General features: G+C 36.7%; 1 protein-coding gene across 1 annotated transcript; it reads right to left on the minus strand.

Annotated features, from left to right (window-relative positions):
• Positions 1–926: 926 nt before the first annotated feature.
• Positions 927–21,634, minus strand: GPCPD1 (glycerophosphocholine phosphodiesterase GDE1 homolog (S. cerevisiae); the record flags this gene model as incomplete). Its single annotated transcript, XM_010194528.1, has 14 exons — positions 927–1,125; positions 7,404–7,564; positions 7,890–8,025; positions 8,967–9,103; positions 10,062–10,127; positions 11,536–11,594; positions 12,374–12,413; positions 13,518–13,595; positions 15,185–15,277; positions 16,961–17,015; positions 17,246–17,378; positions 17,469–17,631; positions 18,722–18,968; positions 21,511–21,634. Coding segments are annotated over 14 exons (1,691 nt in total), but the record flags the coding sequence as incomplete, so codon positions are not given.
• Positions 21,635–21,724: the final 90 nt, after the last annotated feature.

The following is a 21,724-nucleotide window of genomic DNA, read 5'->3' on the forward strand; positions in this document are numbered from 1 at the left end:
ACCCTTCACACATAACTAGCACCGTAAAGATGCAAGGATCTCAGCAAACACCTAAATTTCATGCTTGATAACTAAAGCATGCATTTTTTAGAGTTTGTGCATGTTACAGATTGTGGCTTTTAAGGTTACTGTGCAAAAAATATTCTCAACCACTGAAGATGTTTCTGCAATCCTGTTAATTATTTGTAACACTTCTGAAGTTTCACAGACCTGTGAGAGATTAATTAAAAAAAAGTCGTACTTGTGGTTCACCCTTGACTGCTACACACAGACACTGTGCCAATGAATTGGCAAATTGGAAAGTAGCAGTAGCTTAGGCAGTAGCCTAAGTGTCCAATGAAGTAGGGAAAAATGAGTTAATATGCATTGCAGTTTACTTAAAAATACATAGATATTTTAAAATGGCACAAAGCTGTGTACAGTGTGTGTGTGTGTATATATATATATATGGAGTACCAATTTATTCAGGCCAGATCGAATTATGTGTATCTTACAATCACTCTTTTTAAATTTCCTGTTGTCAGATACAGGCTGACAAGCTGTAGCACTGGAGTAAAGTCAAAGTCAAAACAATTTTTCCGCATATTCAATATCAGATAATTGTAATTTACCTACAATTTTTTTTCTGAGCTTCTACTCCTCAGACTATTTTTTAAAACACGCTTAGTCTTAATATTTAATTTTCTTTTTCAAGATTTGAGACTTGATTATAGAAAAAAGTTAAAACTGTATATGTAAACTATAACAATAACAACAGCTGGCTGAATATTTTAACATTGTCTAAAGTTTTAACAGGTACTGCCAGGAAGGAGGAACACAGTTATTGCTATTTGGGGACTTAAAAATGAAACAAACCAGCCTGAAGACATAGACATCACTGTCCAATGGTGAAAGTTAAATAAATAAAAATAGCATTCTGCCTACAATCAGTCCTTCTGCATTTGAACACTCTTCAAGTTATCTACAGCTTTCTCTTCCAGGCAGCTATGATGACATTTACATGGAGATTTAAAGTGGCTAAGCGTGGGACACACACAGCTTTTCAACTCTGGTAATTCATTCTTGAGACGCTCCAGCTGTTCCACCTGGAATATGTTTAGTTGTTCGGGATTCGAGTCATATATCCTGCATAAACAAGAAAAGAAATGACACCGATCAGTATAACCTGACAGTCCACAGAAATGTAAAGTAGATGAAGCAACTGGGTTCTCCCCCCCACTAGAGTACAGTTAGTTATCAGCAAGGCTATAAAAACAGTAAGTTGCTCATTTAGCAATATAAAATGGTGTTCCTTTTACACAATAGTTACTTTTTCACTGGATATACTAGAAAGCTACCCACTGGCATTTTCCTCTCACTCTCTCATGAAAACTGATTTCACAGGTGGCACAAAGCAGTGAAGAAAAAGCAGAGTTCCATGCTTCAAACTTAAAAGCACAAGGAATTTCAGAGCCCTGGGATTACTTGATCAAACTGATACACTACTTATACGTAATAATGAGTGGAGTTTATACTTACTGTTTCAAGAAGTATTTCACAGCCCCCACAACTCAGAATAATTTCTTAAATATTACCATTACAATATTAGGTGAAGAGGGAAAAGCAGAAAATCTGATCTTTATTCACACCTAATGCAAATTTAACTATCTACACCATTTGAAGTAGTATATCTTCCTTTCACTTTCTTATTTTCACACATGTAAACAAAGCTGCAGGATTTGAGTTGTCAACATCGTACCGCATTGTCCAAATCCAAAACACATTTTGAGTTTGACAGCGTAGGCACTGAGCATAGCTGAAATACTGTTTTGCTGCGATTAATTGTAAAGCAAAAGCATTCATGCTCCTGTAAACTAACTCTGGTACAACTTACTGTGACAAGGATACATTCTGATCTCCCACCATTAGTTTCTAACATCAGTATGCTATTTGTATCCAAAATTTAAATCCTGGCACCCAGTTCCCCTTACTTGTAGCTATTGTGCATACACAGCTTCAGATATTGCAAGTCTCCAGGTTTATCTCCTTCCAAAGAAAATTTCTGGAAGAAATTACCCTGGCTTCTGCCGTAGTTTCCTATGAATATTCCTACTTTCATTTACGATTCCTTCAAGAAAGTGTTGGATTTTTTTTTATTGCGTCATCCTTTCTCTAACATATAATTTAGAAGGTATGTCCAAAAGGAACACAGCGTCACAACCAAAACAGAGTGCTATATGATACAGTGCCAGGTGCCTTTTTACCCCAGGAAGACAACTTGTGAACTGTTGGCAAGTCCAAGACATGAAAAATAATAAGCTGCTGAAACAGGAATGGGATTCAAGTGAGGAAACACTTCTGCAGGAAATACAGCTAGAGATCACATTCCCTACAAAAAAAGATCAAAGACAGTTTCTGTAAAGAAGCTCCTAGAAGCGAGGGACAAATGCTGTCCAGTGTTATGTAATACGCACAGAAGGCACAGCAGTTCAATTGCTTGCACAGCACCTATAATCCAATACAGGTCTAAGATAGGACCCCAAATTGCCTAACAGAAGTTAGCTGCAAAATAAAAGCCCAACCTTCCTTCCTGGATGCAGGTACAACCTGTGCTTTCTTCAGTCAACTTACACATTATAAATTTATATGTTTTCAAGACAAAGCAGTGAAATTAGAAGCTCGTGTCCACTGCAACCAGCCTGCTCCAATGTGTATTTCTTCTAAACCGAAAGCAGAGAAGACAATTTGAAGCACAGCTAACCTTGTACCTCAGGATTTCTTGTCCCCACGTTTCATTTGGATCCAGGAAAGCATACCAGCAGCTGGCAAAAACAGAGCATAGCTCCAGGACTTCTTATGAATTATTTCCAACATCACCAGCAAAATAAGGAATAAACTCATTTCCCTATCCTTCATTCTTCAAAAGGACAATTATTTGTAATTAACTGTGCACCAAAGTTCCTCCATTTGACTTCCTATTAATAAGCAAGCCCTGCAGAGAACTGGGAAGTCCTTTAAAATATATTAATATTACTGTTTTAAAGTAAGCACTTTCCACAAAAAACTTTGCAGGACATTCCAGGGTTATGCAGCGGGCATAGAACCGATGTGCTTTGCTCCTATCAGGTATTTCTGCAACCTCTGAGAACACATACATCCAGCGAGTCTCAGCCTCAGCTGTTTTTCTTTGTTATTGCTCAGTCCAGAGTCAGCAGCACCAAAATACTGTTTTCATGCTAAAAAGATTTTCCGAAGCTTTTGATCAAAGCATTTCATTTTTCTTTACAAATTAACTTTGAATTTGCAAAACAGGAAAAAGTCAGCCATTGCATAACATCTTAATTCAATCATTGAGTAGATTAAATTACAAATCAACTAATACCAGTTAACTTCCTACATATATCCATGCTGTTATTTAATTAACAGTTCAATATCAGGAAAATAAAATGGCAGAGATTTAGACAGTTTTCTAGTTTTAAGAAGTGTTTTGAATGCTTTTGCCAGCTAAATGTGTTAATTTTGAAAAGTTACTAATACTAATAGAGCACAGAGCTCTTGTCTAGAGTCTGCAAATGCAACATGCAGCCATGAGGAACTAGTGTCTAGAGAGGAGACAAACACTGAAGAACCACATGGAAAAGCTTTCAGCACAAATGTTTGAAGATTACGGTTTAATGTTTTCATGCAGATGCGTGTATTATTCAACAAACAGAACTCAGGTAATGTAAAGTGAATTAAAAAAGATAATGCAAGTGTAAATTAGCACCCACCCCATCTCCACATCGGTATTTTAATGTATAGCCAACGGGTGTAAAAACATAAGGCTGCATTTTTCTTACCGAGTTAGAATATATCCAAACACACAAATATTTCCTGGACTGTTTACAAATCTTATCCAGGAGAAAAAATACCAGGTAGGTCACGTGACAAATCCGGCTTTAGAATTCATAATTTTTGTCAACCCACAGAATTTCACTGCAATAGATCCAAGTTTCTTATCTAAATAAAATCTAAGAATCAAACTAATACAGTGTTTTAAGCATGTGATTTAGTTTTCTCTGCAAACAGAAGACACCCAGCCATGCATTTAAAGTACTTTTATAGATTAGGGAGGGCCCACATAGAAGTCTGGAGGCAGATATGGCAAGTTTTCTGTAGGTTACCCTTTTAACACATGTAGTTTGGATATTTTAGATGCCAAGATGAATGCCAGTCAAAGAAGCAGAATATTGTCCTGGGAAGTCCACTAGACCAGTCGTTTGGTTTAATGACCTTGGGTATGTTGCATAATCTGCAGCCCGAGTGGAGAAAGGACTGAGTAGGAAAAAAACCACAAAATCAAAAACCAAAACAAATCCGCAAACCAACTTCTTTCCCCTGCCCCACTGAGATGGTTCTTTCAATAGCGTTGGCATTTGTAAGCTTCCCAGATTTAGTCTTGCAGTTTTTCTCCATGCAAAACAAAGGCAGACCCCCTACCTGCATTTTTTTTTGCCCGACACTTGATATCAGCAACTTTTGGTATTCAGGACACAGTTTTTCTGCCATCTTCACAAGTGGCTACAATGTTTTGACCAACTCTACATGGATGATTCAAGTTCGGAAAAAATAGCTTAGAGAAATCATCTCTACCCAGACAGTTCATCTGAAATAATTACCACATGCAATAACAGTAACTCATATCCAAGCAACCTAAAATTCACTAAAATTCCTGTATTCACGTCCTAGCTTATTCAGATAAATAACACTTAAGATGGTTTAAGTAAAGGTCTAGTACACAACAACAGAAAACACCAGGCACAGCGATTTCTGATAAATATCTGGATTTGGCCATACAGCAAAAATTCTGCAGAAGCCATGAAAGAAGTGCACTTTGATTCAGCCCTGGAAATATTCTGGAATTTGAGAATGCAACCATAGCATAAACTGGCTTTACACTATTTAACAGATTACTGCAGTCCCTAATAATTTCTAGGCCTTGAAAGAGGCATATGCATCTCTCTAGAGTTCTGCTTCACAGTAGTTCTGCATTTATCTGTTTCTAAACTTCAAACAGAACATGGATGCTTACACCACACCTATTTAAACTTTTGACAATTTAAACTCTTGATATTAACTTCACACTCAAATTACTTGAAAGACTGCCTCTTTGCTCCAACTGTGAACGGAAACACTTGTTGCCAGGTTTTACATTTCGACATGCCATTCAGGAATTGCAGGTACCCTCTGCATTTCAGAATGTCCAGCTTGAGATATCCGATGCATTTTTCAGAAAAATGTCACATTAATTCTAAGGAACCTATATTAAGATTAAATTTAATTCTATTCAGACAACTAGTAAATTTTGAAATATTACTAGGAATTGGAAAGGAACATTTCAATATTTGTTTTGGCCTACAGAAAAGGTCAATAACATTTAGAAGTTAGAGTTAATGAGCCTGCAACAATTACACTGAAACGAGATTAACTGCTTGCTACTCAATTGCAGTTTGTAACTTGAAAAAGAGAAAAAATACACCACTGAACTACTGTTTTTTCAAGCAGCTTTGGAACTAGTATTTATTTTGATGTTCTTATCAATAAAGTGGAAAGATGTCAAGAAGGTGGAAGAGATACAGGGGGCAGGTGGTGAGAGGAGACACGAATCCTATTAGGAATCTTGATGGTCTGAATAGTGCAGGAATGTTAAGCATTTTTTGTTTCATTAAATCCACAAGGGAATTCAGCCTATAAGCAATTCCAGTGAATTGGTCAGTCCTCAAAAAGTGATGAAAGAGCTGTTCTGCTATCATACTGCAACTTAAAACACCCTAAACAAGAAGGAACGTAAGATAACATGTAGCAGACTTGCAGTCTTGACATAAATGCAACATTGTTTTAGTAGCATTGAGCAATCAAATACCTAAAGTAATTAAAGCAACACAAAGTCAGAAATAAAGCAGTCACCTGCTTTACTGTTTTCCTATAGTAGTGCACGTATATTACATCAGGAGTAAGTACTTTAGAAGACTGGATTAGTAGACTTCAGATGAACAGACATTTCCTAAGAACACTTTATGCAATAGTATTTGGTTAAAACATCCCACCTGTTTATAGACCAATAATTTATCACTTCAAGGTATGCATACCATAAGATTAAATTTCATCACAACCCTATCACTGTACACTACAGAGTACAGAGTACCATTTCACCTGCATAGTAGTCCAGAAATAACTTTCAATTACTAAAGGGGCCTCAATCTTTAGTTGTAAGAGAGGTACAAGACATAGCACTGCCGTAGCAGGAAAGAAGACTTATGTTTCAATGACTTCAGTCTGAAGCTGATCCCCAAGGTAAAAAAATCTTGTTATTCCTTTTTATCCCCAATGAACAGAAAGAGACATTCTGTACAGCACAGGCAGGAGACCTCCCTCCCGGAAACCAGAGCAGCACTGGACCCCACCGGTCTGGAAGGGCTCTCAATAGTCAAGAAGAGATTGAAGGGTGTGAACTGGTTTTCACACTGGCAGCCTAGAACTCTAAGCGCAAATATTTGATTTCTTGCTTCTAGATATACTAACTTGACTCTCAGTTTTCACTTCATAAAACAGCCCTTGCAATTAATTGACACCTTTTTTTTCAGATGAAATAATAAGCAAAGTAATGCCCTTGCTATAAATCAAGAAGGTTGAGAGTCTTCTATAATTTGACACTTCAGTTACACTTAAAGCTTTCCCAATTACATATTCTTTGTAATCTATCAGATTCTAATTTACTACAGCTTCCTACATTAATCATCATCTTATAACAATAAATTTCATCTTTTCTCATGAAAGAGTTAAAACCTTTGGGTTTTGTAAGGAACTCCAATAACACATTTGGTCAAGGGTTTACCACCGTATTCTGATGTCCACCTGAATCATGTGGATGTAACAACTACTTTCTGAAGTTACTAATTTGGCAGTTTTCCCTGGGAGTCACTCCAAGTTAACTGTAATATGAAAAATGGCGAATTCACAGCTTTGAAGTAAGACAGAACGTTGGCAAAAAATTAAGTTAAAATTATTCAGTTAAGTTGTGCTATTTCTATAACCAAATATAGAAAGCTGAAAATTTCAGTAAAATAACATTGTCATCACTGCGTCACATACAAAGTTTAAAAATTACTATCAGGAATGTAAATAGCATGGTAAACATATATGCCATGCACTAGTTCTTTAAAAAAATCAAATTACATTTACATGAACTGCAGGAGAAACAAAAAGGTGAAACAGAAAGGTGAAGGAGTAGGAATTAGTGTTAGTCTTGTTCTTGAACTGGGTTTGTGGGCTTGGAACATAATCTGCATCCAGTCAACCAAAAAGCAATGTGAAATTTCACAAGAATAGCAATACAAAAGTTTCTCAGCGTTGTTATGATTATTTTTAAAACATAATTATAATACCTGTCATATATTAGCCCATGAACACCATAGTCTCTTAGCTTCTTCCTGTTATCTGGGTCATTTGCATCATCACCCCACGAAAAAATAACTAGGCCTTTAGATTTGGCCCTTTTAATAAACGATGGATTCCTCAGCAGATCTTCAGAGTGCACATTAATTCCCTGAAATACAAAACACTTCCATTAAAATTCATGCTTCTAAAACAGATCAGGTTTTTTTAATCTGTTGACACCTACAAATACATTAATAATAATAAAAAGTAATTTAATATTGTTAGAGTTCACTGATAACACTGTATTTTAAGCACCGTGTTAAACAGACATTTGAAACAAAGGACATTATTTTGGCAGTTACCAAGTTAGTTTATTTCTTTTATGAGGTTAGTTGTAATTTTAAGCATTAGTGGCAAAACCAATAGATCTACAACAAGTAGTAATAATTCAGTTTCATTTTACTGCAGAGGAATACCAGAACTTGTCAGCTTACCAGCAAGTTTTCAAACTCTGCAAAAGTAATGGCAATTGGAGTTGTACGAGACCTAAGATCCATAAGTTCTGGATAGAGTTTAGATTCTCCTTGGGTAAGAAATAACACAGGATACTTGTTTTGCTTATGCCGAACCCTGTTAGAAAAAAGTTCACAAGTAGCAAATGTGTTTAAAAGCAGGGAAATCCAGTCTTACTCTGAGAGGAATTATGCTCTTCACTGCATGTTCCTCTAGTTCCTCACTTGTACAATGAGATGGCACTACAGTTTAGTATCAAACTATGTAACAAACCACTCCAGCTGTTTCTTTTGCCACTATTGGAGATTAACATGCAGTTTAAGGGAAGCTAGACTTCAAATTTTGTCCTGCCCATTTACCCTGCAACAGTATTTAATCAGTGGGGTCTCTCTTCAAATGAGACTTGCATAAAGCCTCTGATTTACAGTGCTAACTCACTTCCTGTTAACAAAGTACTACAGCATATTGTTAGTTCCTATGTATCCCAACTGTTTGTTCCACAGTTCAACTCCTGTGCTTTCTGTGCCCCAAGACCTTCAATGTGACATTCCACAAAAGGAAAGCAAGACAGCTTAAAAAAACCCAGACACAAACAAAAACCCAAGCCAAACACAGGTAATCCAAACTCGTTTCATTTTCTGTCCTTTATAAAAGGCAGTGAAAAAAAAAAATGTAACAAGATTATTTTGTTAGTAAATTAGCCTTGTGTAACCCTCAAGCATGAACGTTAGGGATTGGAAGGGACCTCAAAAGATCAAAAAAAAAGTCTGTGATATGAGAAGAAATCTTGACCTTTTTTGTCAGGTCAAGAAATACTGAAGCATGCAGGAAGTCACTTGACAAAAATATCTACTTTGACTTTGTTCTCCTGTTTTATTTTTGGCACAGCTCAGGTGGCAAAGTGATCTCGTTTCAGTTCCCAACTATTTTGGCACCCAAAGTTTAGGTCAAATCAAAACATGTGTTATTTGTTTCCTGTTGGGTATTCTTATGTCCAAAGTAAATTTTGCCAAATGAAGGGAAAAAAGAAGGAAATACATTCTCTCTTCTTAACTTACATTGTACAAATATCTGCATTAAAAGAAGAAAATACAATTCTTCTTCTTCCAGCATTCATCAAAACAGTTTTTAGAATAATATCTAGGAAGAGGTTCATATCAAAGTAAGTTGACAAGTTGCCATCCCACTGTCCATCCTAGAAAAAGAAAGGACAAGTTTCAGCCATTTAAATTAAAGCTTGCTCAAGTTCTTTTAACCAGCAACAGTGTCTCATTCAACCTGAGCAAAATAAAAATTCAGTTTGAATACAGAAGTTCTTTCTGAATACAGAAGTCACTCCTTTAGTCTACTGAATGCTGGTATTCTGTCTGTGAGGTGCAGCTGAATCCTAACAGCAATAAGATTCACTGAAAAATTCAGTCTTCTCATTCGAGGGGAGCATTTCTAGGAAGCCTTTTCTAATTTTGAAAACACAAAGGAATTCCATGAAAGACCACTGAAACCTTTTACAGATACTTTGTAATGCTATTTCTAAATATAAGAATGCAGAAATAAATGACACATTCTTTGAGAAGAGCAGGTCAACTCCAGAAAGGCTAGTACCTATCTCTGAGAACACAAGCATGTCTCCATGCATATGGACTTCCACCTACCACTCTTAGTTTTTCCCCTGCTCCAGGCTTCCAGTCCTAGCTTCGACAATTACTTTCTTCTAGTCCAAGCACTAAGTGATTCAGCTGAATCAGCAGTGCTGCTGACTAGCAGGAAACAGCTGCTTGTATTACTGTACTGTGTTGTTCCTGCATCAGGCCAGGAGTTGGAATTTCTTGTCATTTTTCCCCACGTATTGCAGCAGATCAGGCATGCTATCCACTGACCTTAAAAAGGGTCTTTTTACTAAAAGCAGTCTGAGCTACGTTATGAACTCAATCCTGTAAGTACTCCCTACTGTTTTAAGAGCAAGTTTGCTTATTTGCTAGAGCAGTGCTATTATACTCCCAATTCTAAAGATAGTATGTTATAATAAAACAAGAGTCACATTTAAAAAAAGTTATGTCTGTCTTTACAGCTCATCAATTGCCTTGTCAAATTACAACCTTTAGCAGTAAGACTGGCAAAGTATCAAAGTAAATCACATGTACATTTTTACTTACCCTTTGTTGGCAGATCCATTTTATTTCTATGTTGAACCCAACATCTTCAGAAACAGAATCCAGGACCTGGATTCATCGAAAAAAATTCATTATGAAGAGACCTCATAGCAAAGGAGGACAACTAAGCACCGTAGTGGCAATTACTGGGAGAACGCATTGGAATTTAATGTCAATGGGGTTCAACAGCAGAATAAAAATCCTTAAGTTTTAACATTTAATACAAGATACATAGACACCTTTTTCTACTTCAGTTTAAAGTTAGGAAATACATAAATATGGATAAAATCTTAAGGACAAAATTTTGACAACGTACAAATGTAAGTCAATTCACCTTAACATGTGTGAGAAATGCCCCATTTGTACTCCTAATGAAAAAATGTTTTTTACTTCTCCAGGAAGGTTTTTTGAATGCAAAAAGTACCTTAAGTAAGACACAGTACCAAGTATGAAACCCATGAGCTTACCATTATGATGAGACTAAAAGTATGTTACATTACTGAAAAGAGTTAATTGTGAGGTGACTTCAAATCAAAAGGTGAAGCTAACAGCTACTGAAATTAAGGAAGTGTTGGTGTACAATTCTTTAACCCTATAAAGATGACAAGAATAGAAGGGACTAACACACCCTTTCTTACAGGAAGAAAATTAAATTTGGGGAATCAAAACAGGTAGAGGAATTGAAACTTCACAGTTTAGTCTATTACACAAAGTCCTTTATTTTCTGTAGTTATGAAGTAATCTGATCAGACAGTAAAAAATACAGTGGGGTATATGACCTGTAACTGATGGATATTTCATGCATGCTCTGACATAATCCTCTTAACTTTATCCTAATCGTCTCTATAATCCAAATAAAAAGCAGTATTATTGTATAAAACAAGTTCCTAAAAAGCATGTTCATGATCAGCTCAGACATTAGGAAAAACAGTAAGGGGGGGAAAAAAATAGTAGTTCAAGAAAAAACCCACAGCAAACGGTATCAAATTGTATTTGGTCAACAATTGTCTGTTTCTGTGACAAATAAGCCAACACAAAGCCCAGAGCTGGCAAAAAGTCACAAATGGGAACATACTAGAAGTTCATGTAACATTTTTGTGTCTGGCTCTGCTAGATGGCCAAGAGTATGTGAAGAACTGCCAAAGGCCAGGGTTTTCTCAAAATTAGCAAACAGTTGTCAATGCATTAAAATGCAAGGGCCGGGTGTTAACCAGCTGTAAAACAGTGTATCCTCAGGTATACAACCTGGATTCGTGAATTAAGAAGCTTGAAAGATACACAAACGACTACTTTCAGGTGCTGAAAAGCCTCTGGTGGCTGTAACAATAAAGCCTCAGTTTCAGTTGCAGCATTGGTATAGGAGGACTAAAGCCAAAAATCTGTACCCCTTGCTAAGTGTGCAAAGTTGAAAGAAAAAAAAAAATGCATGTTTTCACATTCCACAATCAATCTCTATTGCTCTATATTTAATGCTTACTCTTTGCAGAGAAGGAAATGGCTGGGTCTCAAAAGAGTTTTCTTCTTCTTTAAAAGATGCTGAAAAGAAACAAAATATTGAACAGAAACAAATAGCAGCACTGCTAATCCCAGCAAGAAAAGACTGACTCAAAATCTTAAGGCCTTCAAGAGCAAAGAATGGAACCGGATCTATAACTTCATTATCTAAGCCTTCCCTCTTAACACTGACATGTTCCAACCATGGTGTTGGCAATTTGTTTTGCCAGTGGAAATTTTTTTTTAACCCTATTAAAAGCCTTGCCAGAATATTTATCAGACACAGCTTCTCCCATCCCTCCTCATTTCAGTCACTGACTCGCATCCAGTAGAAGCGGCCTCGCCTGTCAAGGCTCATTTATTTGGTCTTTTCCCAGACAGGTAGGACATGTGAGATACCTTGCCATTTTGCTGTCCCTATATAAAGGGGATGAATTAAGGCCAAAAATTTACAGCACATATAAGACATCCTAGAGCAGTTTATCTACATTCTTGTTGGCAATTCTGAAGAGCTATCAAAAAGGTACAGTTAGAGAAGCATAAGGTGGAAACATCAGTGACAAGTTATGAATGAATATTCATAACAATTGCATTCATCTTCTACATTCCTGTCCTCTCTTCCCAAGGGGGGAGTAACTCCCATCCAGGTATTTACTTCCCAAAGAAGTCTACAGCATGCACAAAATAAAAGTAACCACACAAACATTTAGAAATGTTCAGGACGCGGCAAAACGTGATTAGAACAAGTGACTTCAACCACAGAATATGTATCATTACATGGTAATAAATAAGTCTCAAGACTCTTGCAGACTAGTACATACCATTGTGATCTTTTACTTTCAGGGCAGTCACGTGAGCCAGCTAAAGAGCACAAGCGTAAAATTAACAAATACTGCACCCATAAAGATCTTACTACATGTAAAATGTAACCAATTTTCCTTATAAATTGTTTTTTAGTTCACAGTTGTAGTAATTTGAAAAAGAATAAAGGAAATTGTAGTATGAATTACAATTCTCTTCCAAAACTTTAAAACAAAAAGATTTCAAGGAAAGTTCAGAAACAAACTGAAAATGTTCTTATGAAAATTCAGAAAACCTGTTCAAGGGTAGAAACACACATAGTATAACTTAATATTAAGACATGAGGAAGTCTGAACATTAAATCCTCCTCTGTCAGATGTTAGACCCCTTGTTTCCAATCAAGTGCAGAGAGTCAACAGCAGTCTCAATGCAGCCACATACTGAGACAGAATTAGGCCAGGCACAGCCAACTCCTTCACTCCATTCAAATTCTCCCTCTCCACAAAAAGGAGGAGACCAAGTAGTTATAAGAAACATAGTTCTTGCTTGGTCCAGCCAGGTACTTCCTTGACTAAGGACAGATTTCTCAGCTGGGTCTTCAGTGACCCAGTCTCATCCCTTGACTGCTCTTTTAGAAGGCAGGGCACTTCTGTTTGGAAGACACAGTGATACCCAATTAAACAAAACCCATCAACTAATTCTAGACAATTTGTTCAATCCATACTATTGAATCATGGACCCTTTTACACCTCCACATGCACCTCTGAAGAGCAGTTCAGCATAATCTGCACCTCCCTTGTTAACAGGGAAGTACTTGAAAATCAGACTTTGTGACAGATATTCTTCTTCAAAGACCCCAAAGCACTTGCCTTCAAGGAACCCTACCACTCCTTTCAGCCTCTTTCTATAAAAACTTATCAATGTTACCATGATATGGGTCTACACAAGTTGTCAGATTATCTTTCTATAAGTAATGAAATTTATTCAAGTTGTAAGGATGGTACAAAAGTACTGTTGTTGGAATTTGCTACTTGTTCTACTTGTATAAATTTTTTAAAACTTGTGCTCTCCCAAACTAGCTATAGTCACTCCAAAAAAAACCAAGCTTCATCCACAATTTGAAATTCCACACCTAGTATACGATACTAGCCAAAGTAACAATACCTTCAATAACTGCAGCTGATCAAACGTGAGTTCTTTGACCGCGATCTCAAACAGTTCCAAAGGCTCCGCATCCTGTTTCTTTAAAGAGAAATAATACATAATTAAGCATCATTGAAAATTACAAAAATGCCAACAATGCTTTTCATATAGCAACATTAAAGGCAACTAATTTTTAGTCTTTTATTCATAAGGACAAGTAAAATTACGATATGACTAAGATTATCAGTTTTCAGGAGACAACATAGGGCAGTCAAAAGCGTGTCAATTTGAAAAAAAAAAACAAATAGAATTTGGTCTTTCATGGAAGTCAAAAGCTTCAATGTTCTTCCTTAAAAATTTGATCAGTTCATATATTCAGAAAAGAGTCTGCAAGTAAAGAAATGCACTAAAAATACTCCAATGCAATTCAATTTATTAGCATCTACTCAATGTCACAGAAACTAATAAAAAAAGACAAGTGTCCTGAAAAAACTGAGACACACACACCTCATTCCCAAAATAAAGATCTGGTGTCAAAAAAATTCCATCAATCCATTTTTCACTTCCCCCTTCACTAAAAAGGGATTTTTACTCAAAGAGACAATACTGATTCAATATATATTGAATATGCATTTCCCTTCGTCACAATTCCATTTCCACAACTGTTCAAAGATCAAGCTTCTTATGAATTGCAAAATTGCAAAACAAACACTCAATTGTTGTGCTTCATAAAACTTGAATATTTAGCAGGTATTGTGATAGACTGTCCAGGGCACCTTCTAAGGAATGCTTATCTGTATGTCAGAGTAATGGTACTGTCCACCGCTTCTTGTACTACTCTTGACACAGAAAGAGCAGAAAGGAGTTTCTGGTTAAAAAAGAAGAAACTGCAACTTCATGAGGTAAGCAAGGAAAGGAAGAGGAGGGACACTTGCTTTCAAGAGCCATTTTGCTGCTCCTAGAACCTCTGTCTTAATTCCTTTCCTTTTATTTCACCAAGTAATCCAAAAGCAGCTCTTCAGCCTCACTGTCCCAACGAGACATGCAGTACATTGCTTACCTAACAGTTAAAGGACAGAGCAAAATGCTGAAGGAAAAAAGGATTAAGGAAAGAGAGAAACTAATAGAAGCCAAGCCATTTGTGACTAAACACCTTAAATCAAGGGGATGCCTGTTGCTTCCACTTTTCTGCTTTCCATCTACTGGCCACCACTGGGATACCAAACAAGGTAGACTTTGGTTTGACCTAAATAGCTTTCCTAAGTACATAACTATTTAATAGAAGTATACACTCAAGTATCAGCAGGAATGATGAGTCATGCTGAGAATCACACTAACTCACCCTGAAAAAAGAAACAATTATTACTCTGACAGTCTAAGCATCCCAGAGGTGCTACTGAATATAGTGGATTTGTCTGCATTTCTCTTCCAAACCATGTATTTAAAAAAGCTAAAAAATAACTACAGATGTAGGCTTGAGAGTCTCAAATCATGCATTTGAAATGCTGTTGCTACAACATCAAAAAGAAAAACTCAACGTCTCTGCTCTACTTTATGCACGCAGTAATGCTGCATACTTATTCCTATTCCATCCCTTGATTCCCCAGAATTATTTCAATGAGAGTTTGGCGTTTTACTTTATGGAATGCCCACGTTTAAAAACGGAACACAGATATCATCACCTTTACCTTTTTCATGGCCATGCAACATGTCAGATCGTGATATACAATAGGCACATGATCCTTAGAAAGATGTACGTCAAATTCCACATATGCTGCTCCCTATAGAAAATTGAAAAATACAACAAGACAAAAAATCCACAAGGACTACAGAACTGCAGGTAAGTTGCGAGGTATTTACAGATCTTGGGCATCAACCAGAAGTTGAATGCAACTGGCTGTTAACATTTAAATCATACTCAGTGGATTAGAAATAGTTAAAAATATATATGGGAAAGTATTGTAGTTACCATAACAGAGCTCTGAGATACATATATATATTTTTTATATATTTTTTAAACATAGATGCCTTTGTGGTACCCTTCCCCCCTCCTCCCCACTGCCCCACCAAAATACAAGTGATTGTATGTTACTTTCTGTTAAGCTTAAAAAGGAAGAAAGATCAAACAAGATCTCTAAGTACAATCTTTCTGTAAGGAAAGAGGGCCAGAAAGAAAAAGAAACACAAACTTCTTTAAAATTTGTTTTGACTGTCTCCAAATCATTCCTTTGAAAGGCCTCCCAAGAATACCATTCAAATTATCATTCTGACTCACATACTCTTTTTCAGTAAGTACAGAAAGAAAACAGGACAGGCATTTTTCAGCAGAAATATTTTTACATTGGTGGGCTTCAGCCTTTCCACCATGCAAGTAGGTGAAAGTACTTTTCTGGTGGTATTGCTGACAACTTCATAGTAAATTTCTGCCTTAATTCATACTTCTTGTGGGCTTTTAAGAAGCATTCTGTAAACCTGCAGTATCCACCCAGAAATTAAGAGCTACTGTTCAGAAGGATCCTTTAGTAGCTGCAGTTTTCTTCTGCTCCACAGTCAGTGCATGTTCCAGACACTGTTCAAATTACACTCTGACTCCCAAACAAGAGAAAGCTTTCAGCTATGACTCTTAGGAAATGCAATATGCCAGAATCACTAACCAATAAGCATAATAATCCAGATTCTGCTCCCATCCCTTTAACAACTTCAAAAGATGTTTGTTAAGAATCTGCATTGGAGAACAAGTACCTGAAAAAGCTTAGGAGCCCTACAAGTTAAGCTGTAACCACAGCTCTTCACCATGAAAACAGGAGCTAGACAAAAAAACCTCAATGTGCTTCTGACTCGAGCTGATCTGCTGCAGTATCTCACTAGATCATCTAGATCACTCTTATCACAGATCACTTCAGTGACCAAGATTATTGGATGGAGTAAAAGAGACCATTTCAATCACAGAATTTAAGCACCTGAATCTAGTATCTCCCAAATCGAAAGTCTGATCTCACCATTCAAAGGCTTCATTCTAGCAAGCACTGGAACAAAAGACTGCTTTATTCTACCAGCTCAGTCCCGGATCTCATTTTTGGATGCCAATTCTAGGTACTCAGCAGTCTCCAAGCAAGACCTTTGCCACCTCAGAGTACGATGACAGACTCTAGTAAAGCTAAGATTTTACTCATTTGTTCAAAGTTGTTTCAGCCCTATGTATGGCTGAGATTACCATTTTCCCTATATCAAAACACCACCAAAATATTTCAGATAGAAGCTGAGGTTATTTTTGAGGAACTTGAGAATCACAGTCTAATCCAGCTACCTCCCTTCCTCTCTCTCAGGGAATTTCCATGGTGATTTGATGTAATTTTCTATCAGTAGAAGTACCATTCATTGTATTGAATCACAGAACTTAGGCATACAAGCCACACTCGTTTTAACTATACAGTTACCATGTGCATGCAAATGTGCGTACATACGTGACTAGCAGCATTCCTCAGAGAGGCAATAGTGTTCTCTTGAACTTTAGCAAGTCTGAAATAACAGAAAAAGGTTTTGTCAGATGTAGTGTGCCACAGAAGTCCATTGAAGCAACAGAAATACAAATCAGAAGTCGGTTTTACAGAACACCCATGTTTGATATTGAAGTGATTTCACCGATTATGGGTTGTAGTTTTTCATTTTAAACTGTCTGCTTCCTCAATTGGTATCAGCCAATACCAATACATAACCCTCTCTCCAAATTAAAATGCAAATGAGCTTACTTAGCTGTTGTGGTAGAATTTCCTGCTCCCCGGTGTCCAACATCTAGAGTTGTTCTTGGTTTCCAGTATTTTGCATACGAAGCCTTCATATCACAAGTGTATCCCTGGATCGGCTTAATAATTATGTAGTCCACTACAAGAAATAAAAACAAGTGCTTCATATATCAATAAATAATAGATGACTTCCAGTAAAGTTATCTACATCTGTTCGCAGCAACTGTACCTCTAACTTTTCCAATTGTCTTCCTTGGATTTCTGCTCATAATAGCAAGAGTAAGAATTCCAGCCCTCTTTCCACGTTCGGCAAGTGTGGATGACAGGAGGCAGGCAGAGCCTACATGACCTGGGAGCACATCACCTTGTACTACTTTCTCACTTAAATCTTCCTAAAAAAACAAAAGAAACCAAAACACCTACTGTTATATCTAGGTGAGAATGCTAAACAAACTCTTCCCTCATGAAAACCTTGATCCTCAGGAAGATATATACAGGCATTGATGTAACAGAAATTTCTTGTGTGTTACAGAAAACATTAATTTCAGGCTAAAAACTGTTCAGTATAACAATGAGTTGCAAGTTATGATCAGGAATATGAAATTGTTGATGGAAATCTATGAAATCAGGTAGATTTGTCTTTGAAAACTCAGATTTTATTAGCTTTTCAGATCAAAGTTGCATGCATGGATTAGCTTGTCTTCTGAAAAGACCAAGTCATGTTTAGAACAAAGATGAACTGGACTAATAAATAAGCTTAAAACAACATTATACTCATTTTCATGGAAAGAAGAGGGCAATTGGCATGCAGAACATGGACTTCTTGACCATCATCAGGTTCAGGACCACATAGTCACCTTACAATCATGAACTAAGTGATCTGTGGGTATTTTTAGACTAAATAGAGAATGATTAAAACTTTCTTCTACATAAACAGTATGAGGAGACAAAAGCTGTTTTCTTTTAAAAAGGACTTTGAATATTACAGTCTTTCAGAAAAAAAGTGCAAAATAACAGGTGTAGTAGTGACAATGGGGAAGCAGTCCGTTTTAATTTGCACTGCTTAGCTGGAAGTCTCTTTGTTTATAACTTCCAAAAAATCAAGATCAAGTAGTCATAATTTAATTAGTTCATATACACACAGTTCAGATTACAGAAGGATAAGCAAAACTAATCTCTGGTAAAGGATAAAAACCAAGTCAACCTAACAACATGCAGTACTGCAAACTAAGATTTGAGACTTATTTGTACTGATTTCTAAATAAGCAGAAACTGCAACGTTTTCTGTGCCATATCTAGAAGACTCACAGAACCTCTGTGCAAAATGGAGCAGTAGCAAACAGTCTCGTAGCTTGTTTACACAAGTCCAAAAGATCAAGAATATCAAGCATTAGCCCTATCGTGATAGTGAAAAATTCACGGTAATTTATTTTACCTCTTGAAGGCAGACGAAAGTTGCTTCTTAGTGATAAAGAGACATACCTCAAAAAAATCAAAGATTAATTCCAAGTTATCAGGCTCCATGGTTTGTATAGTGTATTCTATCCATCGGTCTGGCTGCAAAGCATAACCACAGTCTGGCTGAGAGTGTCGACATTTATATTCGTTGTTACTTATTAAGGAGAACTCCACAGTGTTTGCCATTTTCTGAGGGACAGTAGGGGATGTTTTTTCTTGGCCCTCTTCATCATCCTCATCTTCCTCTAGGCCTTCTAGAGTCAATTTTACTCTACTCAACCAGAAATACAAAACAAATGGTTAAGTCACAGGAGAGTCTTTGGAAACACTAAAGAATTAGAAAGAAACTTGAGCAGAAGCTCACACAACACAAGTGTTCTTCTTACCTCCACCACCTACAGGACAGAACTTTATGCTGTCTAAATCTTACTTAAGACAGATTTAAGTGCTCAAGTCACTCCTAAAACTTGGGTAAATGTGAAAATTGTACTAGTGCTCTGAGAAGCAGCACTCCAAACTAACTAGTGTTTTGGGCTGCCAAATAGACAGCCTTTCTCCACAGGTTGATACCCATAATGCTGAAAGGCTAATGAGAAGCACTGAAAATAGCAGTAATCAAGCTCAACAGCTGAACATTGGTGGCTGCTACTAAGCACACACACAACTTTACATCTCTCTGAACACCAATAAGGCACTCTGAAGTAATTAGTAAGTCCCTTGAGAAATCCTAAATGATCACTTAAAAGTAAACCAAATGTAATTTCCAAAAAATCCTGGACTGAGTAGAATAGGCCTCTCTACAAGATTCAAAATCATTATTATACAGAACAAACTTTCCACTCAGAATGAAATATGTCAGTTATGGAAGCTATATATGAGTAATCCAAATCCCTTTCTGGATCATCCAAACAGTAGATGAGATAAAAACTTAACATGTCCTTAGATGCAAATTCACTAGTAAAGCTGAAGCTGTGTCTCAAAGAAACAATTACAATCATAGAAATCCTTTACACTAAGTCCACATTCTTAATACCCTCATTAAAAAAATGCAACACAATACTGACAGATGCTCTACAAACTTGAAAAATGGCACTGCCATAGCAGTTGACAGTCACAAACTACCTGGGTAGATACAACTTTTTAGGCAAACAGTATCTAAGGAATACACCCAGCTTATCAAGTTTGGACTTCAACCATCAAATTTAGAGACAAGAATCAGGCTTCAGAAAATGCTCTCTCTACCTGCTATAACACATAAGGAAAAACTGCAATGCTCTGGCGAACAGGACATGAGTATTTACTTAATACAACATTCTTCAGCAAGAATTAACTCTCCCCTCATCAGAAGGGGAGGGCGGGAAGTTACAATTCAAGGGTCAGACCATCAAAATAAGGCACACAGTACAGAAGTAACTCCCAGGTTAACTGAATGATCTGTATATCACTTATAGTGGTGTGCTGGAAGTTGCTTATACATTACGAGCTCAAAATCTAATTTCTAGCAATTTAATAGAAAATTTTTTGGGTTACTTATAACATTTTCCATTATAGAAAACACAGAACTATAATCCTTTGCAAACAAGAAGATGGGTTGTATGCAAGATTAGGACTGGGAGAAACACTATTAAGTCTGTCTGTCCGGTCCCCTCTTTCCCATTGGTAAGAGTAACACATGGCTAACACACTACCAAAAATTGCTGCTGTAGAAAAGCACTTTTGCTGAGTATTTTTAGTAGTAACAATCATCATGCCTTCATGATTGAGAGGCATGTCAGGCTTTAGTTAAGGAGGAGAGGTTTTTATACATCTCTACTCTTTTTCAATTATTTCTGTACAAAGATACATGCTGGGATGAAGTTTGGCAACCATAGAGATCCAAAAAAAAAAACCGCATGCAGGAAAGAAAGGGGCTCAGGGTTAGGGAGGGGAAGAGAAGAGAGCAAGCTCCAGATCCCAGAAATTCAAGAGATTAAGGGGATCAAACATCCAGGACAACAGCACAGTCCTCAAAACATCAGGACCAAGATACCCACTTCTGCCAGCCAGCTGTACAGTTATAATAATGTCAGATTTTTAAGACACCTATGCAGATAAAACCATCAAACATCTAAATAGCAACAGAAGTGACCAGAGAACGCTATCATCTCCAGCATTCATGTTGACTGGAAATCTCTAATGCCAGTGGAGAATTAACCATATTAAGTGGAGAAGGCTGTTTACTTTAAGAAAAACCAAGCCAAAAACCTGGAAGCCTTCTCCCTTTCTTTCCCCCCAACTTTCAATTCCATTCTGCTCTTTTTGAGAAGCTTAGAAAAAAGAACAAAGAAGAAAACTCTATGAAAGTAATAGCAGAGAACTACTTAAAACACTACAGCTCCAGCCAAGAAGCAGGAAACATCAAAGCCAGTATTTGTGAAAGACACCTGTTGCCTTCTGCTTAACTTGCTCTATCACATCTGCTTTATTCATATTTAATAGATTAAGAACTATCAGAAAGGCAAGAGCTGAAAAGTATTATGTCAGCAGTGAAACCAGCATAGTTTTGTTCGACAGTTTGTCTTCCTCTGCTGAAATAGAAGAAAATCTTCTGAGACTGCATTAATAATAAAATCAGGTAACAAACACACCACTGATTTAATGTTATGGTCATATTTCTACAAAGTGCTTAAACACCTGGAAACTGGCCTGGTGGTATACCCCTATTAGCAATTTGAAACTAATTTAAAGGCTCCTTCATTAAAAAGTAGAAAAGAATCATCGGTATTGACACTTAACATGAGATAAATTGCAAACGGAGATGAGCAGGCTCTTACCTAAACCTTGATGTTTTAAATTTCTTCTTAGATATCACTACAGGTGGTTTCTCAGAATAATGCAGGCGTAATCTTATTTCTGTCTGACATGTCAGCCACCCAGCATCCACAGTTTCAATGCCATCTATCAAAAATTAAACAAAAAATGGAAGACACTTTATTAGAGAGATCTTATGATACAATATAAATATAAAATATAAATACAATTAAAATA

Source organism: Mesitornis unicolor, unplaced genomic scaffold, assembly GCF_000695765.1.
Source record: "Mesitornis unicolor isolate BGI_N332 unplaced genomic scaffold, ASM69576v1 scaffold38071, whole genome shotgun sequence".
Lineage (NCBI taxonomy): Eukaryota > Metazoa > Chordata > Aves > Mesitornithiformes > Mesitornithidae > Mesitornis > Mesitornis unicolor.